The sequence below is a fragment of the Rhincodon typus genome, chromosome 13 (genome assembly GCF_021869965.1).
Source record: "Rhincodon typus isolate 14 chromosome 13, sRhiTyp1.1, whole genome shotgun sequence".
Classification (NCBI taxonomy): Eukaryota; Metazoa; Chordata; class Chondrichthyes; order Orectolobiformes; family Rhincodontidae; genus Rhincodon; species Rhincodon typus.
This window is the reverse complement of record NC_063344.1, coordinates 41,878,713-41,900,588: the sequence shown is the minus strand read 5'-3', so window position 1 is coordinate 41,900,588 and position 21,876 is coordinate 41,878,713. Positions and strand designations below refer to the sequence as shown.

Here is a 21,876-nt window from a genome sequence, read left to right as displayed (position 1 = left end):
TTGCTGGGGTTGAAGGGTTCAAGCTATAGGCAAGGCTAAATAGGCTGGGGCTATTTTCCCTGGAGCATTGGAGGCTGAGGAGTGAACTTATAGAGGTTTATAAAATCATGAGGAGCATGGATAGGGTGAATAGCTGAGTCTTTTTCCAAGAGTAGGGGAGTCTAGAACTAGAGGGCACAGGTTTAACGTGAGAGGAGAAAGATTTAAAGGGATGTACGGGGCAACTTTTTCACACAGAAGGTGGTGCGTCTACAGAATGAGCTGCCAGAGAAAGTGGTGGAGGTGGGTACAATTACAGCATTTATAAGATATCAGGATGGGTACATGAAAAATGGTTTTAGAGGTACATGGGCCAAATGCTGGCAAATGGGACTAGATTAATTTAGAATACCTGGTCAGCATGGATGAGTTGGACCGAAGGGTCTGTTTCATTGCTATACATCTGTATGAATCTACGACACTGCAGTCCCTGGTACTTAGGTACACCCACAATGCTGTTAAGAAAGAATTTGAAGGATTTTGACCTGGTATCAGTGAAGGAATTGTGATATAGTTCCAAGTCTGCGTGCTGCATTGCTTGGAGGAAAACTTTCAGGCAGGAGATTCTGTTCTTGTGAATCTGCCGTGCTTCTCCTTCTGTGCTGTCAAGCTTGTGGATTTGGAAAGTCCTGTGGTAGGTAAGAAAATAAAAGTTGAGTTTTTATCGTCCCTGTGATGACCTTGGGACATCTGAAAATACTTTATAGCCAACAATCCTTTTGAAATCACTGTTGTAATAAATGAAATAGAACAATCAAGTGTGCACAGGAAGCTCCCACAAACCATAATGTGCTGATGACCAGATGACCTGTCCTTACTAATGTTGGTCAAGGTATAACTTTGGACAGGACACAGGTGAAGGTCCTCTATTCTTCATCACCATGTTGTCATGGGAGCTGTTCGATACATCTAAATCACACGCACACACACACCTCTCTCCTTGGTGCAATTGACATGATAGCACAACCTACAGTGCAGCACTGAATTAGCAGCCTGAACTATATGCTGTAGCGGGATTTGAACCCATAACTTTCAGACTCAATTCCAAGACAGCAGTTCTAATCTAAATGATCTTGTGCAGGTGACTCGCAAAATAAGCGTATCAAAGTATCAAGATCAGCTATTTTGCCATTATTGGCACAAATTATACAGTCGAACAAATAACTGATTCACGAGACCTTTTCTTCTGTTTCAGAGGAACTGTTGATGTTCCAGATGCCTATGAGCTATGAGCTGTGCAAGAGGCTGAGAGATTATGGAACTGATGTTTCAGCAGTATGGAAACATTTAAAGGAGCTAAAAGCACTAAATGATCAGACCTATGAGAATAGAAAATGTCAAAATCAAAAGTAGAGGATCATGCAATATAAGACAACAAGGTGCAGAGCTGGATGAACACAACAGGCCAAGCAGCATCATAGGAGCAGGAAGACTGACGTTTCAGGCCTAGACCCTTCATCAGAAATGGGGGAGGGGAAGGGTGTTCTGAAATAAATAGGGAGAGAGGGGGAGGCGGATAGAAGATGGATCCCCTGAGGTTTGTCCGGAGGGAGGAGGGTAACTTCTTCAGGCTAGGCATCCTTAGAAGAGGCTTCGCAGTGGGGTTAAAATTGTATCAGAGATAGTAGGAACTGCAGATGCTGGAGAATCTGAGATAACAAGGTGTAAAGCTGGATGAACACAGCAGGCCAAGCAGCATCATAGGAGCAGGAAGGCTGACGTTTTGGGCCTAGACCCTTCATCAGAAATGGGGGAGGGGAAGGGGGATCTGAAATAAATAGGGAGAGAGGGGGAGGCAGATAGAAGATGGATAGAGGAGAAGATAGGTGGAGAGGAAACAGACAGGTCAAAGGGCGGGGATGGAGCCAATAAAGGTGAGTGTAGGTGGGGAGGTAAGGAGGAGATAGGTCAGTCCAGGGAGGATGGACAGGTCAAGGGGGCGGGATGAGGTTAGTAGGTAGGAAATGGGGGTGCGACTTGAGGTGGGAGGAGAGGATAGGTGGGAGGAAGAACAGGTTAGGGAGGTGGGGACGAGCTGGGCTGGTTTTGAGATGCGGTAGGGGGAGGGGAGATTTTGAAGCTTGTGAAATCCACATTGATACCATTAGGCTGCAGGGTTCCCAAGCGGAATATGAGTTGCTGTTCCTGCAACCTTCGGGTGGCATCATTGTGGCACTGCAGGAGGCCCAGGATGGACATGTCGTCTGAGGAATGGGAGGGGGAGTTGAAATGGTTCGCGACTGGGAGGTGCAGTTGTTTATTGCGAACTGAGCATAGGTGTTCTGCAAAAAATACCCCACTCTGTCCACCGCCGACGCAACTCCGCCCACCGCTGACGCCGACGCAACTCTGCCCACCGCTGATGCCGATGCAACCCCGCCCAGAGCCGATGCTGATGCAACTCTGCCCACAGCCAGCAGCTCCAGAGTAGACAGCAACACTCAGCCCTGCCGAGTCTTCACCATTCCCCCCAGACCTCCCCCTTACTGAGGACGAACAGTCAGTCCTCAGTAAAGGGCTCACCTTTTGTCCCCCTCCACCCACACATCAACAAATACCAGTCATGTTTGGACATAGAGCAGTTTTTCCACCGCCTCCGCCTCCACGCTTACTTCTTTAACCGGGAACCTAACCCCCCCTCTAATGACCCCTTCTCCCGCCTCCAACACACCCCCTCCTCCTGGACACCACCCCAAGGCCTCCTACCCTCCCTCGACCTCTTCATCTCCATCTGCCGTAGAGATATAATCACCTCAACCTCTCCACCCCTCTCACCCACTCCAACCTCTCCCCCGCAGAACGTGCAGCCCTCCGCTCCCTCCGCTCCAATCCCAACCTCACCATAAAACCTGCGGACAAGGGAGGCGCAGTTGTAGTATGGCGCACTGACCTCTACATCGCCGAGGCCATACGCCAACTCTCCGACACCTCCTACCGCCCACTTGATCATGACCCCACCCCTGAGCACCAAACCATCATCTCCCAAACCATCCACAACCTCATCACCTCAGGTGACCTCCCACCCACGGCCTCCAACCTCATCGTTCCCCAACCCTGCACCGCCCGCTTCTATCTCCTTCCCAAAATCCACAAACCTGAATGCCCTGGTCGACCCATTGGCTCCACCTGTTCCTGCCCAGCCGAACTTATCTCCAACTATCTGGACTCCATTTTCTCCCCCTTGGTCCAGGAATTCCCTACCTACGTCCGTGACACCACCCACGCCTTCCACCTCCTCCAGAACTTCCAATTCCCCGGTCCCCAACACCTCATCTTTACCATGGACGTCCAGTCCCTATAGACCTGCATTCCCCGTACAGATGGCCTAAAGGCCCTCCGCTTCTTCCTGTCCCGCAGGCCGGACCAATCCCCATCCACTGACACCCTCATCCGCTTAGCTGAACTCGTCCTCACCCTCAACAACTTCTCTTTCAACTCGTCCCACTTCCTACAGACAAAGGGGGTGGCCATGGGTACCCGCATGGGCCCAAGCTATGCCTGCCTCTTTGTAGGTTGCGTGGAATAATCCCTCCTTCCGTACCTACACTGGCCCTAAACCCCACCTCTTCCTCCATTACATTGATGACTGTATCGGCGCCGCCTCGTGCTCCCACGAGGAGCTCGAACAGTTCATCCACTTCACCAACACCTTCCACCCCAACCTTAAGTTCACCTGGACCATCTCTAATACCTCTCTCTCCTTCCTGGACCTCTCTGTCTCCATCTCGGGCAACCACCTAGAAACCGATATCCATTTCAAGCCCACCGACTCCCACAGCTACCTAGAATACACCTCCTCCCACCCACCTTCCTGCAAAAATGCCATCCCCTATTCCCAATTCCTTTGCCTCCGCCGCATCTGCTCCCAGGATGAGGCATTCCACTCGTGTACCTCTCAGATGTCCTCGTTTTTCAAGGACCGCAACTTCCCCCCTTCAGTGGTCGAGAACGCCCTTGACCGTATCTCCCTCATTTCCCGCAACTCATCCCTCACACCCCGTCCCCGCAATAACAACCAAAACAGAATCCCCCTCGTCCTCATGTACCACCCCACCAACCTCCGGATCCAACGCATCATCCTCCGACACTTCCGCCATCTGCAATCCGACCCCACCACCAAAGACATTTTTCCCTCCCCACCCTTATCTGCTTTCCGGAGGGACCACTCTCTCTGTGACTCCCTTGTCCGCTCCATACTCACCTCCAGCCCCACCACACCCAGCACTTTTCCCTGCGACCACAGGAAGTGCTACACCTGCCCCCACACCTCCTCCCTCATCCCCATCCCAGGCCCCAAGAAGACTTTCCACATCAAGCAGATGTTCACCTGCACATCTGCTAACGTGGTATACTGTATCCGCTGTACCCGTTGTGGCCTCCTCTACATCGGGGAAACCAAGCGGAGGCTTGGGGACCGCTTTGCAGAACACCTACGCTCAGTTCGCAATAAACATCTGCACCTCCCAGTCGCGAACCATTTCAACTCCGCCTCCCATTCCTCAGACGACATGTCCATCCTGGGCCTCCTGCAATGCCACAACGATGCCACCCAAAGGTTGCAGGAACAGCAACTCATATTCCGCTTGGGAACCCTGCAGCCTAATGGTATCAATGTGGATTTCACAAGCTTCAAAATCTCCCCTCCCCCTACCGCATCCCAAAACCAGCCCAGCTCGTCCCCATCCCTAACCTGTTCTTCCACCCACCTCAAGCCGCACCCCCATCTCCTACCTACTAACCTCATCCCGCCCCCTTGACCTATCCGTCCTCCCTGGACTGACCTATCTCCTCCGTACTTCCCCACCTACACTCAACTTTACTAGCTCCATCCCCGCCTCTTTGACCTGTCTGTTTCCTCTCCACCTATCTTCTCCTCTATCCATCTTCTATCCGCCTTCCCCTCTCCCCCTATTTATTTCAGAACCCCCTTCCCCTCCCCCATTTCTGATGAAGGGTCTGGGCCCGAAACGTCAGCCTTCCTGCTCCTATGATGCTGCTTGGCCTGCCGTGTTCATCCAGCTCTGCACCTTGTTATCTCAGATTCTCCAGCATCTGCAGTTCCTAATATCTCTGATTATGCAATATAATTGGGCACGAAGGCTAAATCTATCGTAATTACAAGATGCCAGCTAAAATTAGTAATCTTGATAAAAAGGTTTCAATGAATGAATTTAGATTTTAAACATTAAAAAGAACGAGTAAAGACTGGTCAATTTGCTTAACTATATCTTGGGGAAAAGTATTAAAAATGAGACAGATAGGAAGACAAGCTTACAGGTGATCATACCAAATACTAATTCCGAAGTCTAAATGTGACAACTGTTCAAGGTAATTTGAAGTGTTTTAAAATTTCAGTTCAGAAAGATAATGCTGAACAGCGAAGAAATTACCATTAGTCTTTTAGCATTTTCAGTTTCCCTCGAGAATTGGTACAAGAAAGAAAGTTATCAGTGATATTACAGAATCATGCTGTAATTGAAAGAATAAATAATGAAAACCGAAAGAACTGCGGATGCTGTAAATCAGGAACAAAAACAAAGTTGCTGGAAAAGCTCAGCAGGTCGGCAGCATCTGTGAAGGAAAAAATAGAGCTAACGTTTTGGGTCAGGTGACCCTTCCTCAGAATAAATAATGAGGCTGCCTGGTAACATTATTAAAAAAGCTATATACCTTCAGTGTAATTCAAGACAATGCCACCATTTCAGTTGCATTCTAAATACCATAATTCCCTGAATCTTATTTATTTTGTGGCACTCTAATGATTTTCTGCTCACCAACATATTCAACATCTTATGGTTTCTACCTAGATTCCATTCGGAGATGTGTAGCTAAATTGCTCTTCAGTTGCCCACATAAAGGGTTTTACTGCCTATACAGCAAATCCAGTTTTACCCTCAATAGTGAACAGCCCCAGCTCTGGATCTACATTATGTTCCTATTCCAACAGGTGAGAGCCATTTTTAAGTGTAACAAAATGTGTATAATTTATATATCAATTTTTAGAATTTGATGTCAAAATAGAGACAGATGGGTGCAGATTGCTAATATGAAGGGCTTTCCTTTTTAATAAAAAAAAAAGATCAGAGAGTTCTTCCAAAGCATGACTAGATTCGTAATTCGCCAGAAAGCAGGTAACTGTGGTGTCAATGGCAAGATATTTATACTGTTGCATTTATACAGGTAGGGTAAACATAGAAGTAATTGGTTTTGTTAAAAACCTCGGATTGAGCAATTTTTTGCTTTTTTTAAATTTCTTTCAGAACACATGACGGTTAGTTTAGAAGCAAGTTTAGTTTCTCTCCGAGAAGGGGTTGAGGGAACAATCACCTCAGCAGAAGGGTTTAGTCTGTGCAACATCCAAAATAGGAGATAACACAGTGTGGAACTGGAGGAACACAGCCAGCCAGGCAGCATCAGAGGAGCAGGAAAGCTGACGTTTCGGGTTGGGACCCTTCTTCAAAAATGGGAGAGGGGGAATGGAGCTCTGAAATAAATAGAGAGAGGAGGGGTGGGACTGGGGAAGGTAGGTGGGTGGTGATAGGTGAGTACAGGTAGGCAGTGGTGGGGATTGGTCAGTGAGGTGGGAGGAGCGGATAGGTGGGAGAGAAGACGGACAGGTCAAGGAGGCAGGGATGGGAGGGTGGGTTGGTCATGGGATGAGGCCGGGGGTGAGGAGATTTTGAAACTATTAAAGTCCACATTGAGACCATTGGGTTGTAGGCTCCCAAGGCGGAATATGAGGTGCTGCTCCTCCAGTTTCCGGGTGGCATTGTTGTGTTACTGGAGGAGGCCCAGGATGAACATGTTGTCCAGGGAGTGGGAGGAGGAATTGAAGTGGTTCGCGACTGGAAGGTGTTGTCGTTTGTCGTGACCGAGCACAGGTGCTCTACAAAGTGGTTACCGAGCCTCCGCTTGGTCTCCCTGATGTAGAGGAGGCCACATCGGGAGCAGCGGATGCAGTAGACCACATTAGTAGATGTGCAGGTGAACATCTGTCTGATGTGGATTGTTTTTTTGGGTCCTTGGATGGAGGTGAGGAGGAAGGGGGGGGGGAAGGGGTAGCACTTCCTGTGGTGGCAGGGAAAGGTGCCGGGGGTGGGGGGGCTAGTGGGGAGTGCGAAGCAGATGAGGGAATTGTGGAGAGAGTGGTCCCTACAGAAGGCAGACAGGGGTGGGGAGGGAAATATATCCTTGGTTGTGGGGTCAAATTGCAGGTGGCGGAGAATGCAGGAAGGTGAGTGAGAGGTAGCTGTGGGAGTCGGTGGGCTTGCAATAGATATCAGTTTTGAGGCGGTCACCAGAGATGGAGACAGAGAGGTCCAGGAAGGAGAGAGAGGTATCAGAGATGGATCATCTTCATGCAAGAATGTGATACCCTACTCCCAATTCCTCTGCCTTCACCGAATCTGCTCCCTAGATGGGTCATTCCACTCCCGAACATCCCAGATGTCCTCTTATTTCAAGGACCGCAATTTCACCCCTTCAGTGGTCGAAAATGCTCTCGACTGGATCTCTTGCGGTACCCGCACCTCTGCTGTCACACCCCCTCCCACAAAAGAAACAAAGACAGTATCCCCCTTGTCCTCATGTATCACCCCACTAACCTCCAGATTCAACGCATCTTTCTCCGCCATTTCCGCCACCCGCAATCTGACCCCACAACCAAGGATATATTTCCTTGCCCACCCCCATCTGCCTTCCGGAGGGAGCGCTCTCTCTGCAACTCCCTCATCCACTTCAGATCTTCAAATGTTCACCTGCACATCTGCTAATGTGCTGTACTTCAGTGAGACCAAGCGGAGGCTCAGAGACCGCTTTGTACAGCACCTGCGCTCTGTTCACGACAAATGACAACACCTTCCAGTCTAAGGGTCTAGGCCCGAAACGTCAGCCTCTCTGCTCCTGTGATGCTGCTTGGCCTGCTGTGTTCGTCCAGCCCTGCACCTTGTTGTCTCACCTTCCAGTCGAGAACCACTTCAACTCCGCCTCCCACTCCCTGGGCAACATGTCCATCCTGGGCCTCCTCCAGTGTCACAATGACGCCACCCGCAAACTGGAGGAGCAGCACCTCATATTCTGCCTTGGAAACCTACAACCCAATGGTCTCAATGTGGACTTTAATAGTTTCAAAATCTCCTCACCCCTGGCCTCATCCCATGACCAACCCTCCCCCTCAGCCCTGCCTCCTTGATCTGTCCATCTTCTCTCCCACCTATCTGCTCCTCCCATCTCACTGACCAATCCCCACCACTGCCTACCTGTACTCACCTATCACCATCCCACCTACCTTCCCCAGCCCCACCCCTCCTCCCTCTATTTATTTCTGAGCTCGCTTTCCCCCCTCCCCATTTCTGAAGGGTCCAGACCCAAAACATCAGCTTTCCTGCTCCTCTGTATTCAATGGAAAATGCAGTGAAAAGTGTATACCTTCACCGTACATACATGGCGCCATTCACATTAACTTAGAATAAGATAAGAAAAAGCAAGATAACTTAAAAGAGTCCAACTTTCCTTTCGACTGCCACAGTCCCGCTCCAGGCCTTCTGGCCCTCGCCGTGCCTCCGCCAGAGTCCCGCTGTAGGCGTTCCAGCCCTCGCTGAACCTTTGCCATAGTCCCGCTCCAGGCCTTCCAGCCCTCGCCGTGCCTCCGCCAGAGTCCCGCTGCAGGCATTCTGGCCCGCGCCGTGCCTCCGCCAGAGTCCCGCTCCAGGCCTTCCGGCCCTCGCCATGCCTCCGCCAGAGTCCCGCTGTAGGCATTCTGGCCCTCGCTGTGCCTCCGCCAGAGTCCTGCTCCAGGCCTTCCGGCCCTCGCCGTGCCTCCGCCAGAGTCCTGCTCCAGGCCTTCCGGCCTTCACCGTGCCTCCGCCAGAGTCCCACTGTAGGCATTCCAGCCCTTGCCACGCCTCCGCCAGCATCTCTGTTTGGGCTGCCTCACCAGCTTGCTCTTGCCGCCACTGCCTCACTGGCCCACTCTTGCCTGCCCACTCTTAATCGGCTGCCATCGCTCCGGCCCACACTCGATCCGTCGTCGCTGCAGGACACAACCCGTGCATTCAGCTTCTGCACACGGTTCCCAGTCGCAACCCAGCTCCTTCCCGACTCCTTAGGTAGGTAGTTGAAAGGGGTAGGGGGAATAGAATTACTACAGAGGGAGAGAGAAGAAAGGAAGGACACAGAAAGAAAGAGAAAGAGAACTGGTGAGCTGAGTGGAGCTCCGAATGGAACGACTTACCCTGCCGCCATCTTGACTGGTCTTTTGCATATTAAATTTGCATATTGAAATGGAGTCACCAAAGAAAACGCAAAGATGATATTAAAACAAAACTTGTGGAACCAAGCTGAATAAACTTGTGTGGAGCTGGAGGAACACAACAGGTCAGGCAGCGTTAAAGGAGCAGGAGAGTCGATGTTTCAGGTCAGGACTGATCAAGGGTCCTGACCCAAAATGTTGGGACATTGATACTTGGAGTTGTAGGTTGGGGAAAGAAGATGCCTTTAAGGAATGGTAGATCAGTACATGATGGGGAAAGAAATTTCAAAAATTCAGAGAGAATGAGAGGAGGCTCCTGTGGAAGATAAACACCACTCTGCTCTTTCTATGCTGCGAATTCCAGGTAGTCCAATGTAATTTTCTCATCTTCTGTTTTCCCCAAATTCCTCACGCTACATACAATTCCCAGACTGTATGAAGTTTATCCAGAGTGGATTGTAAAACAATTCTCCATTTCCATGATATACCTCAATTCCTGACAACAAATGCTCAGGAGGGATCTGTTTTCAGCTTTCCATAAGTTAGATGTATTCATACTTGATGACTCTCCAGCATTTTGAGTCAAAAGTGCATTTTGTTGCTATGTGTGACTGGTAGATGAATGCATTCTTACTCAGCACATCGCTGTTGTACAGCTGTGAATATCAGTGGTTGCTGAGATATTTACTTAACAATTAGTTATTAGCTCTTTGTAATTAAAATAATAATATAACAAAGGAACTATATGCATTTGAAAAGCCACAATTCTAACATCGGCTGTAATGAATACTTACTTTTCATTAGTTTTAACTATTTTTTTAAAATTTGTTTATGGTACATAAGTGTCACTGGCTAGCAATTTTGCCCCTTCTTAACTTCCCAGTCAAAGGTGCTGGTGAGCAATCTTCCTGAACACCTGTATTTCTTGGGGTGGAAGAACACCTACAATTCTGTTGGGGGAGAGTTCCAGGATTGTCATCTAGCAACAGTGAAGAAACACGAATAAAATTCCAAATTAAGATAGTGTGTAACTTGGATGGAATCTAGCAGGTAGCGATGTTCCTATGCACCTGTTGGCCTTTTTCCTTCCAGGTGATAGGCGTTGCAGGTTTGGAAGGTGCCTTGGTGAGTTGCTGCAGTGCATCTTCTGATGGTACACACTACTGCTACTGTGCCAGTAGTGGATGGAGCGCCAATCAAACATATAACTTCATCCTGGATATGTGGAGTTTCTTGAGTATTGTTGTGGCTGCACTCATCCAGACAAATGGAGAGTATTCCGTGATACTCCCGACCTGGGCCTTGCAATGGTGGACATGCACTGAGTAGACTGGAGGTGAGTTAGTCACCGCATTCTATCTCCTGACATGCTCTTGTAGCTTCAGACATTTGAAAGCTGGTCCACTTCTTATCGATGATGACCCCCATGAAGTTGATAGTGGAGGATTCAACAATGGTAATGCCATTGAATGTGAAGGGGTGATGAATAGATTTTCTATTATTTGTGATGGTTATCCACTAATACTTTTGTGGCACAAATGCTACTTCCCACTTATAAGCCCATGCTTGGATGTTGTTCAGGTCTTGCTACATGTTGACACAGAAATCTTCAGTGTCTAAAGAGTCATGAGTGGTGCTGAACATAATGCAGTCATCATCAAATAACCAGTCATTTGGCCTTGTATTGAAGGATGGGTCAATGATGCAGCAACCGAAGACAGTTGGGCCTAAAGGACGCTGTGCTGAAGAGTACGTGCAGTGATATCCCGAGTCTCAGATGATTGACCTCCATTTATCATAACCTTCTTCCTTTGCATATGGTTCCAGCAAGCAGAGTTTATCTCCTGACTCCCGTTGACTCCAGTTATGTTTGCACACATTGAGGCTATGCTTGGTCAAGTGCTGCCTTGATGTCAAAGGTAGTCACTCTGACCTTGCCTCTGGAGTTCAGTTCTTACATTATATCAGCTTTTCATAAATGTTGGATTTCCTCATTTGGTTAAACCTGATTAAACCAGTTGTCCTAGCCTGGAGCTACATGTTCAGGCTCGTTTATCATACCTATCATATTCTTAACTTTTAATCAGATCTCATTTTTGTTGTAATTGATAATTAACTAGTTCTAACTTGCAGGTCCTTTATCGTCATGTGATATTTTTTGAAAATGCCACTCCTTACACGATCTGTTTTCATGTGAACTCCTGCTTCTGTTAGTTATTATTATCAGGCCCAGATCCTATAACCGTGGTATTTCTTTATCCTGCACATTGTCATAGTTAAATGATTTAAATTCCATGTAATCTTAGTATTCGAACTCATCTGTAATTAACTTTATCCAGTCTTATGCTTAATTGCAACAAGGCAAGTAGTTTTTGTTTGTGTTCTTACTGAAGTAGTCTGTTTTGTGTACACAGCATAATTCAGTTAATCCCCCTCACTGTTTCTCTGCTTTAAATGTTGCTCCCTGTAATAACTAGCAAATGATGATCTTTTACCTGTGCCAGCATGTCAACATACTATACTGCAAGGAACTCTCCAGAAACACAAAATATCATAGTCACAATGTCTGCTGTCTTTCAAGTGTCTTAAATAGGAACTCAACAAATGTTTACTTAACATTGCTAATTTTGTGAGATTAAATGATACATTTTTTAAAAATTTGCTTATGGGATCTGCACATCACTGGTTAGATCTGAAACAATTGACCATCCCTAATTGCCTAGAGGGCAGTTAAGAATCAAGCACGTTGCTTTGGGTCAATCAGGTAAGATTGAAAAGTTACGAGTAAACCAGATAGGTTTTTCCAACAATTGTCATTACATTAGGTTTTTTTTCCTGTTTTTTTTACTGTTTTCAAATTTCACCATTTTCCATACTGTGATTCAAACTCAAGTTCTCAGAACATTAGCCTGGATTATTAGTCCAAGGACAGTACTACTGGACTATTTGCCTCCAAATAAATACATATTTACACTTTAACAGAACTGTTCTATATAGTTTTTGATGCTATAATATTCCTGCCCTTATAAAACACAATTGTTTCTTGCTTATGATGAACAGTACAATGGGAAATTCACTAATTATGCATTAGAAATGAAATTTGTGTGCACTTTTTCTGACCATCATGCCGCCTTGTATTTGTTACATGATTAATTATAGTCAAACTGATTCCAGACTAACTTCTCACGTTAAATAATCTATTTGAAAATCTGTTACACTATTTAAGGAAGAGAAAGGCAGCCAATTGTGTGTTGATAGAAATTGTACCACTTACAGAAAACATCTTGGCACATCAGTGCATATGTATGAAACCAGTAACATGAGAAAATAACTTTAACTATCACAGTTTGTAAACAAGAGAAGGACTGTCATTTCATCATCCTAATCTCTCAACTGCAACTTGAGGACCAGAATACAAGATGTTCTCACACATTACATTTGATTTGACCTATACTTCCATTTACTCAGACACCATTTTATGTTAAGACCTTGTGGGCATTTTAGTAAGAAGACAGCACTGAACTGATATATTACACAGTACTTCTGCAATGTATTATTCAACTTGGCATTTACTTCATGTGACTCCATTCTCTTCTGACTCAGACCCAGGAATTTAGAAGTCAATCTACACACTTATCTCTCCATGGACCTAAAGTCATTGCTACAAATGGCAACTAGTCCTTGTGCCTTGAAGCAGAAGGCTATCTTTAGTATAGATGCTCTTTGACAGCTAAATAATGTATTTTGTCATTATATGTAATAATGCTGTTGTTCTTATGAAACCATGCTTCATCCAACTTGTTTTACAGGTACATTTAGGGTAAAAGGATAATGGGGGAAAGAGTAATGTCCATTAATGTCCACAGTGGTAATTTGTGCATGGAGCCAGAGGATATAGGTAGGGTTCTAAATGAATACTTTGAGTTGTTATTCACTAGTGAGAGGGACGATTTAGGTATAGAAATCAGAGAGAAGATCTGGAATACAATTAATGGATGTTCTAAGTGGCCTGGCAGGCTTGAAAGTAAATAAATTTCCAGGACCATTTGAAATGTATCCCAGGCTGTTGAGTGAGGCAAGGGAAGTAGTAGTAGAGGCTCTTGCAAAAATTTTCAATTCTTCCCTGGCCACAGGAGAGGTGTCAAAGGACAGGAGGACAGCCAATGTGGTATTGTTATTTAAGAAGGAAAAAAAGAGATAAACCACAAATTTCTCAGCCAGTCAGTGTAACCTTGTGATGGGGAAATGATTGGAAGCAATTCTGAAGAACAGACTTGATCTGCATTTGGAGAAGGTGGGATTAATCGAGAACTGTAAGCATGATTCTGTCAAGGGGATATCGTGTCTGACCAACTTGATTCAAACTTTTGAAGAGGTGATGAGGTGTGTAGATGAGGGCAATGCTTTTGATATAGTTTGTTTGGACTTCAGCAAGGCTTTTGGTAAGATCCCACAGGGGAGACTCAGAGCAAAAGTAGGAGTTCATGGGATCCAAGGAAATTTGACAAACTGGATCCACAATTGGCTGAGTGACAGGAAGCAGAGAGTGATGGTTAAGGGATGTTTTTCTGACTGGAATTCTGTATCAAGTGGGATCCCACAAAAGTCAGTATTGGTGCTCCTGCAGTTTGTAGTTTATGTAAATGATTTAGACTTGAATTTAGGAGGGTTGATCAGTAAATTCATTGATGATACAAAAATTTGTGGGGTGATAAATGATAAGAAAGATAGCCTTAGACTACAAGAGAATACAGATGGGCTGGTCAAATGGGCTGATCAGTGGCACATGGAATTTGGATAAATATGAGATGATGCACTTGGGCAGGACAAACAAGGCAGGGGAATACATGATGAATGGTTGGATAATAGGAAGTACCGAGGATCAGAGGTACCTTAATGTGCATGTACACTGGTCATTTAAGTTATCAGGAAAGTTGGACAAAATAGTTAAGAAAGCACTCGGTATGCTTGTCTTTATTATTGAAGGCATAGAGTTTAAGAGCAGGGAGGTTATACGGGAACTGTATAAGATTGGTTAGACCATAGCTGGAGAGTTTCGGTTATGGAGAGAGATTGGACGGACTGGGGTTGTTTTCTGTTGAGCAGAGGAGATTGAGGGAGGACATGATTGAGATGTACAAAATTTTGAGGGGCACAAACAGGCTAGACAGGGAAGAAATCTTTCCCCTTAGTGGAGGGATCAATGACCAAGGGACATAGCTTTAAGTAAGGGGCAGAAGATTTAGAGAAAATGTAAGGAAAGTCATTTTCACCCAAAGGGTGGTGGGAATCTGCAACTCCGTGCCTTTAAGGGTGGTGGAGGCAGAAACCGTCATAATGTTTAAGAAGTATTTAATTGTGCACTTGCAATACCCAGATATTGAAGACTATGAGCCAAGTGCTGGAAAATGGAATTAGAATGGTTAAGTGGTTGTATTGACTGGAGTGAACACAATGGGCCAAAGGGACTCCTCGTGTGCTGTAGATCTCAATGACTCTTTAATTTACTACAGGTGAAGCAACAGATTGTGCTAGTAAATCATTAAAAATGAATATAATTACGTATGGAAGTATTACACTGGCAGCTTTCCCATCAAAACATGGCAAAAGCCTAACCTTTTTTGTTTAAGCATTAATTCATTACCAACGATTTGGTTCAACCAATTCAAAATGACTTAAGTCTAAAACTAGGGTGACAACGTGACAAACTTCGAAAAAAAGTTTTACATTTTTTTTCCTTTCCCTTCAATCCATAGCATTTGAATATAATACAGTTGCCATTAGTGACTTGAATACTGTTGTCCTTAAACATACATTACTGTCCTTTCTGCTTTTTATTCCATATTCTGCTCCATTCACTTTCGTTTCTTGAACTCTCAGTTCTTTGCAGACTAAATTTAGAAGAAGCCAAGTAATTCAAGTGGTAGTTTGAAATTTCCAAATTATTTATTTGAACATTTATTTTGACTCTAATTACTTATGGAAATGGGTATATAAATGACAGACTCTGCCCAGACTAATGGCAATGAACAGTGATATGTTTTTTTGATTAGGATTTTCTTTTGCCAGTAATAGACATAACTTTTCCAAGCCTTGCACAATATTTACTAAAAAAAAACTTACATTATGTTCCCATTTATTTGCATAAAACTGACTACAATCATTTTGATAAGAATCAAGCACATCTATCTAAAACTGAATTAAGGTTTTGAATGGGTGAGCCTCCAAAATCATCGTTCAATGTCTGTGATTTCTTGTCTGTTGCAGAGCTGTTCAGCAAATCCTTTGTCCTCCCAGGACGAATCAGTACAAATTCTTAAAGCACTTTGGGAGAAGACACAGCTGAAGGGCACACACAGCTTTGAAACAGCAATGATTCAGACAATTCATTATAAAAAGGTGAATATGAATATACAATATGATTTCAAACTTTTAAATAATAGTAGTATACTTTTACATTTAAAAGTGTAAATATGATATGGAATTTTGTTGAATTCTGAATTCTTCCTAATTGATTAATCAGCAGCTCAAATGTTACAAAACTGGACACATAGTCAAAGATACTCTGCCCTCTGGTTAGCTCAGTTGGCTGGACAGTTGGTTTGTGTTGCAAAATGATACCAACAATATGGGTTCAATTCCCACCCAGGCTGAGGTTACCATAAAGGAGTCTCCTTCCCAACCTCTCCTTTTATTTAAGGTATGATGACCCTCAGGTTAACTCACCACCTGACTTCTCTGTCTAATGAGAGAGCAGCCCTATGGTCCTCTGAGACAATGGTGACTTTACCTTTGCCTTTTTACTCTGCCATTCCATTCTCTATTGTCAGCCTTGGAATTAAAACATTTGGTGCTATTTACATAATTTTCATTGTATAAACTGGGGATTTCTTTGGGTATTCTACCAATTGGTTGGCATGATGTTTGCAAGATTTCTGCCAGTTTTCCACCAATTATAGAGAATGGTTGAAAGATCCCTACTAGGAGATATCCTGCAGTAATCTTCAAGAAAGATGATTTTCCATAAACAAAAAAGTTCCTCAATTTCCTCAGTGTGAGTTTTTATATAAAAGAATACCTTACATTCCAAAAATTATTCATTTTCATTCTGACAGAGTATTTGTTCTGAATTTTAATTTCACAGCAGACTGAACTTTTTGGGATTGACATGGACAGGGACCAGTCAGGCAAAAACATATAATTCATATTGTTCTCCAGCTTGGGTAAATCACTTGGAAAGATTAAACCAAAGTCCTTAAGTCTGATCCATCACAGAGTTTAATTGTGAGGTAAAGCTGAAGGATCTAGCTGTACTGGCGATACATAGTGAGGAGGACACAGAGTCTGCAAGGAGATTTCGACCCAGGTTAAGTGAGTGGGCAGCAAGATGGCAGAGAGAGTATAATACAGGAAAGTGTGAGATTACTCACATTGGTAAGAAGATTAGAAGGGCAGAATATCTTAAAGAGGTATGAAGCGTATAAATGTTGATGTTCAGAGAGACTTGGTTGTGCTCAGGTAGGAATCTGAAAGTTAGCAATTGTTTAGAATTCTCCATCCTATAATGTTGTGGATGCTCAACTATTGATGTGTTTAAGGCCACGGTAGACAAATCTGAGGTATTGCAGAATCAAGGGATATGGGGAGCAGGATGAAAAGAGGAGCTGAAGCCCAAGACCATAACAGCATTGAATGGCAGAGCAGGCTCAAAGGGCTCTCTGGTCTATTCCTGCTCTTAACTCTTGTGTTCTTGTGAATCTAGCTTCAGTGCCAAAGCCCTGGACTCTTTTCATTGACTGATATATGGGGAGATTTAGCAGGTTTTAAAAAATGACAAAATATAATACTGCTTTTCCGCACTAAGATCAAAAGAAATAGGAATAGGAGTAGGCCATTCGGCATCGTGAATTCTGCTCTGCCATTCAATAGGATCATGGCTTATCCAACATTCCTCATGTTCACTTTCCTGCATTTTCCCCGTAACCCTTGATTCCCCCACTGATCAAGAATCTATCTACCCTAGCGTTAAATATACACAAGGACTCTGCCCCACAGCTCTCTGTGGGAATCAGTTCCAAAGACTGTCAACCCTTTAAGTGAAGAAATTCCTCTGCATCTCAGTCTTAAATTGGTGCCCCTTTATTCTGAAACTAGGCCCGCTGGTCTGAGACTATCCTATGGGATGAAACATCCCCTCAGCATTTACCCTGTCAAACCTCGTAAGAGTTCTACATGTTTAAATAAGACCACATCTCATTCTTCTAAACTCCAGTGAATAGTGTCGGATTGAGCAAAACTCCCCATATTCTGAAATACTGGACCAAAATCCTGGACTTTGCAAATAACTTTTAAAAGTTTAAAAAAAAAGGCAGCTGGGCTACGCTCTGGGAAAATTACACAGAGATCGCTGCTTGGAACCATTGTTCAGCCCGAAAGTCCAATTCACACCTTAACTCTAAAAGAACAATTAACCAGTCCAACACTCTGGACCGAAACTAAGAGGTAATACCGTGTGGAGCTGGAGGAACACCTCAGGCCAGGCAGCATATCAGGAGCAGGAAAGTTGACATTTTGGGTCGGGACCAAGGGACATCTTTCCTGCTCCTCTGGTGCTGCCTGGCCTGCTGTGCTCCTCCAGCTCCACTGTGATAACTGTGTTATCTCTGACTCCAGCATCTGCGGTTCTTACTGTCTCTAGACTGAAACTAAGTTTTACCCTTCGGGCTACTCCAACCCAGACATGATAGAACCTATACAGATACCAAGACATACAACTTCAATCAGTATTCATTCAGAGAGATATCCGGCATTCACCCTCAACCAACGTACATTCACACATACTCTTAACTATCAGGAAGCCAATTGCCTCAAAGGGAACAGCAGTAACACAATGGCAAGCGCAGACTTACCACAGAGATAAAAGACCCGCAAATAGTATAATTGCAGGCCCCAACTTCACCTAAGAGAGTTATCCCCACAGCTACCCCCAGGAGAGGGATCCAAGAGAGCGATCCGCCCCGGGAAATATCCACGCAGCTACCCTGAGGAGAGCGATCCGAAAGAGCTACCACCCTGACAGCCATCCCCACAGCCATCTCCAGAAGAAGGATCCCAGATAACTACTCTCCCCGAGAACTATCTGCACAGCTATCTCCCTGAAACCTACCAACACAGGCCTGTTCTGTACCAGGGGAACCATTGGCAACTGACCACGACCAGCAGATCTGATGACCAACGGCCTCCAAAAGCCACCAACCCAACTGACAAGGCCTCAGACACATCCTGAGGTGAAAACCGGCTCACAAAACCACCACAGTGTAAGGGAAACCAACTATTCACCTGATAAATCTAAAACGCGTCCTACCGCATCAGCGGACACAACCCAGACTGAAGGCCTACACCATCCAAAGTCTTCATCGAAGAACTGGCTATGGCAAGCGGGAATGGCCTGCTGTATTTCAAAATGCATTTATCCCCACTGGTGAGCTTATATTCTCGAGATGCCAAAGTATCCAACCTAGCTAGCAGGGACGGGTAGCTGGGTGATGACAGTCCACGGAACCCCAAGGTTAGGAAGTCTCATTGAAGTGTCTATGATTAAAACTAGTATTGAGCTTCTAATGGTATTTAATCTATGTTTAATTTAATAGTGAATTTAAGTACTATCCTCTGTATAATTGATAGTGTCAATTTCACTGTTTTGTATTTGCCCTTTTTTTATTTCATGCAATATACTCACTTTTTGCATTTAATAAACACAGAGATTCTTTTGCCCCTGAAACACCTGTTTACTTCCTTCTTCATTTCACATTTGCTAAATAAGTTCACGGTCAGAACCAGGGATCTGGAGATGGTTCAAACCACATAAAAATAAGCAAATTACTAATCGCAAACCAGAACCCCTACAATAGAGTCCCGACATGTTTAGTGTTTGCTCATAAGACAATCCCTCCAGACCAGGGATCATCCTAGTGAGCTTTCTAAACAGAGTTAATGTTTCAAGTCTGGTGACCCTTCTTCAGTACTTTGAAGAAGAAGGTCTTTTTGAACAAGGGTAACTGGACTCAAAACGTTAATTCTCTTTTCTCTTCGCAGATGTTGCCAGACCTACTGAATTTCTCCGGTAATTTCTGTTTCTGTTTCTTTCAGATGTCTACAGTTCTTTGTTTATAGAAAAGTAACAAACTGATTCAGCTTTATATTTTAATGCACTCAGTTATTGCCTAGCTGGCAGTTTCTAAGCGATAGAATATTCCATGTGAATCAATGTTCTAGCGTACCACTGGTGCAATTTGTTTTCTGAGCCTGCTCTATTTCTCTCTCTCATCATTGACATGCCTGGCTGTTCTCTGGATTACTTGGGTTATTTTACTTTATGCTTCACCAACTGACTCACTCCCAATAAGATAAACAAGGCATTTCATATTCATAAACTGGCCATGACTTACATCACATTAGGTTACGTAATACTTCTTAATTCCTGTAAGGCAAAAATGCTGACTATCAGCCCAATTAGCAAAACTGCTGGAATCCACTCTGTATCTATGCTTTGAAAACATATTGGGGAGAACAGCAGATTTCCAGACAATTAAATGGTATCTGTGAATCTTGCATATAGATACAACTATTCTCCAAGTGGGCATTGAATAGTCCTTTCTCCGCTACCACATTCCTTGACTTTGGCTCCAGTAATGGAATTTATTTTCGTTGAATGACAAACATCCTACTGCACAGTTGGTTTTAATTATACTGTTGTTCTCCTTTCTGTTGAAATCTTATTGATTGCATCAAATTTAAATGACAAAACATCTACAACTGAGCATAATGTTATGACTGTGATGGGAAGAGTGCACTGAATTTTCTAGTCATAACATTTCTAGTCACAGCATAAAATTAATTGTTTTATTCAGCTCTCAATATGGCCAATCAAATGCTTCCTATATTAGACTGAAAACAATAAGATCCATCAACCAGGTTTCTTTAATAAACACCCAAATTCATGATTTATTCTGAAGTAAAACTTATTCCACAAACATCAAGGATTGGTTAACATACAGTTTTCAATATTAAAGTTATAAATGTTTTTGCTTGTAAATATTCAAACCCTGAAACACATATAGATACATACACACATACACACACACACACACACACACACACACGCATGCACACATGTACATTTATTACACAAACAGGCAAAGGAATACAAAAAGAAAACATTTATTTCTGCAGACAAAAACAGAAATTGCTGGAGAAACCCAGCAGATCTGGCGGCATCTTTGGGGAGAAAAGCAGAGTTATTATTTTGAGTCCAGTGACTCTTTTTCAAATCTGTTTTGTTTTTGTTTCAGATCTCCAATATTCGCCATTCACTGTTTATTTTATTTCTGCACAAATTCGCTTAATTAAAATAAAACCTTTTAGTTGATAAGTTTTAGTTCTCAAAAGCAAAAATGATAATATTTGAGATGTTCAGATGGCTGTTAGTTTAATATTCTGGTGCGAAATGCTGAACAAATGCATTTGTACTCATTCAGGAAATGTCAATAAACTCAGAGCTTTCTCATGCAAGAGCAATTCCAGTTACTATACTGGGCCCACAACAAGGGCTATTTTCAGAACAGGAGACCCGAGCTGAGAAGATCCTTTCTCTCAGAAGTCTTCTCCCCAAATACTTGAAAACATATCAGAAGGAGAAACTAGATTCTTTACACTATTAACCCAGGCAGAAGGTACCAGTATAAAAAAAAGTCATACGACATGTGACTATTAAGAAATGCCTTGTTAAAAAAGATTACAATGTTCTTTCAGTGACCTCTTTCAAACAAAAAATTGATTCAAGTAACCACAATTCCTCAAACTCAAGACCACAAAAATTCTTAAATATAAAACGGTCTTAACAATAAGAATATACAAAATCATAGCAGGAGGAGAGTACGCGGCATCTGAAATCTGCTTTAATTTTTTACGTCAGCTGCATTTTCCCACCTGATCCATATATCCCTTAATGTCTATAGATAGACCAGTAGTAGAAAAGTCATTTGAATCTTTTATTAAGTTTATGATGACAGATCACATTTGGTAGTATTGATGTAGTTTTCTGAAGGGAAAGTTGAATTTGACAAGTCTACTCAAGTTTTAAGGATATAACTGACAGATAAATGAGGGAAAGCCAGTGTATGTAATATATCTGGATTTTCAAAGCCATTTGATTCAGTATTACAAAAAAGTAAAGTTTATGAGATTGGAGATAATATGTTAACATGAACTGAATATTGATTAGTGGATTTAAAAAAAAATCAATAGGAATGAAAGGAGAATTTTTTGGGTTGATACCCTCATTAAAATTATGGCCAGTCTACCCCTGAGTATCTTTCTCTATGAGAACAGTAATTAATCTTGTGTCTATATGAAATTATATCTGTAGTTTCCTAACTGATGCTTCAGTACATTATTTTGGAAAACTGTCCCAGTGCATTCTAAGATAGTAGGAACTGCCGATGCCAGAGAATCTGAAATAACAAGGTGTAGAGCTGGATGAACACAGCAGGCCAAGCAGCATCAGAGGAGCAGGAAAGCTGACATTT

At 43.7% G+C, this 21,876-nt stretch overlaps 1 protein-coding gene across 2 annotated transcripts in view; it reads left to right on the top strand.

Annotated features, from left to right (window-relative positions):
* veph1 (ventricular zone expressed PH domain-containing 1) overlaps positions 1-21,876 on the top strand; it is a 209,046-nt gene that overhangs the window by 151,135 nt on the left and 36,035 nt on the right. For both annotated transcript variants that reach the window (XM_048604370.1, XM_048604371.1), the window contains 2 exons: positions 5,847-5,986; positions 15,557-15,688. In XM_048604370.1, coding sequence (XP_048460327.1) covers positions 5,847-5,986; positions 15,557-15,688 — 272 coding nt within the window. The remainder of the gene's footprint in view (positions 1-5,846; positions 5,987-15,556; positions 15,689-21,876) is intronic.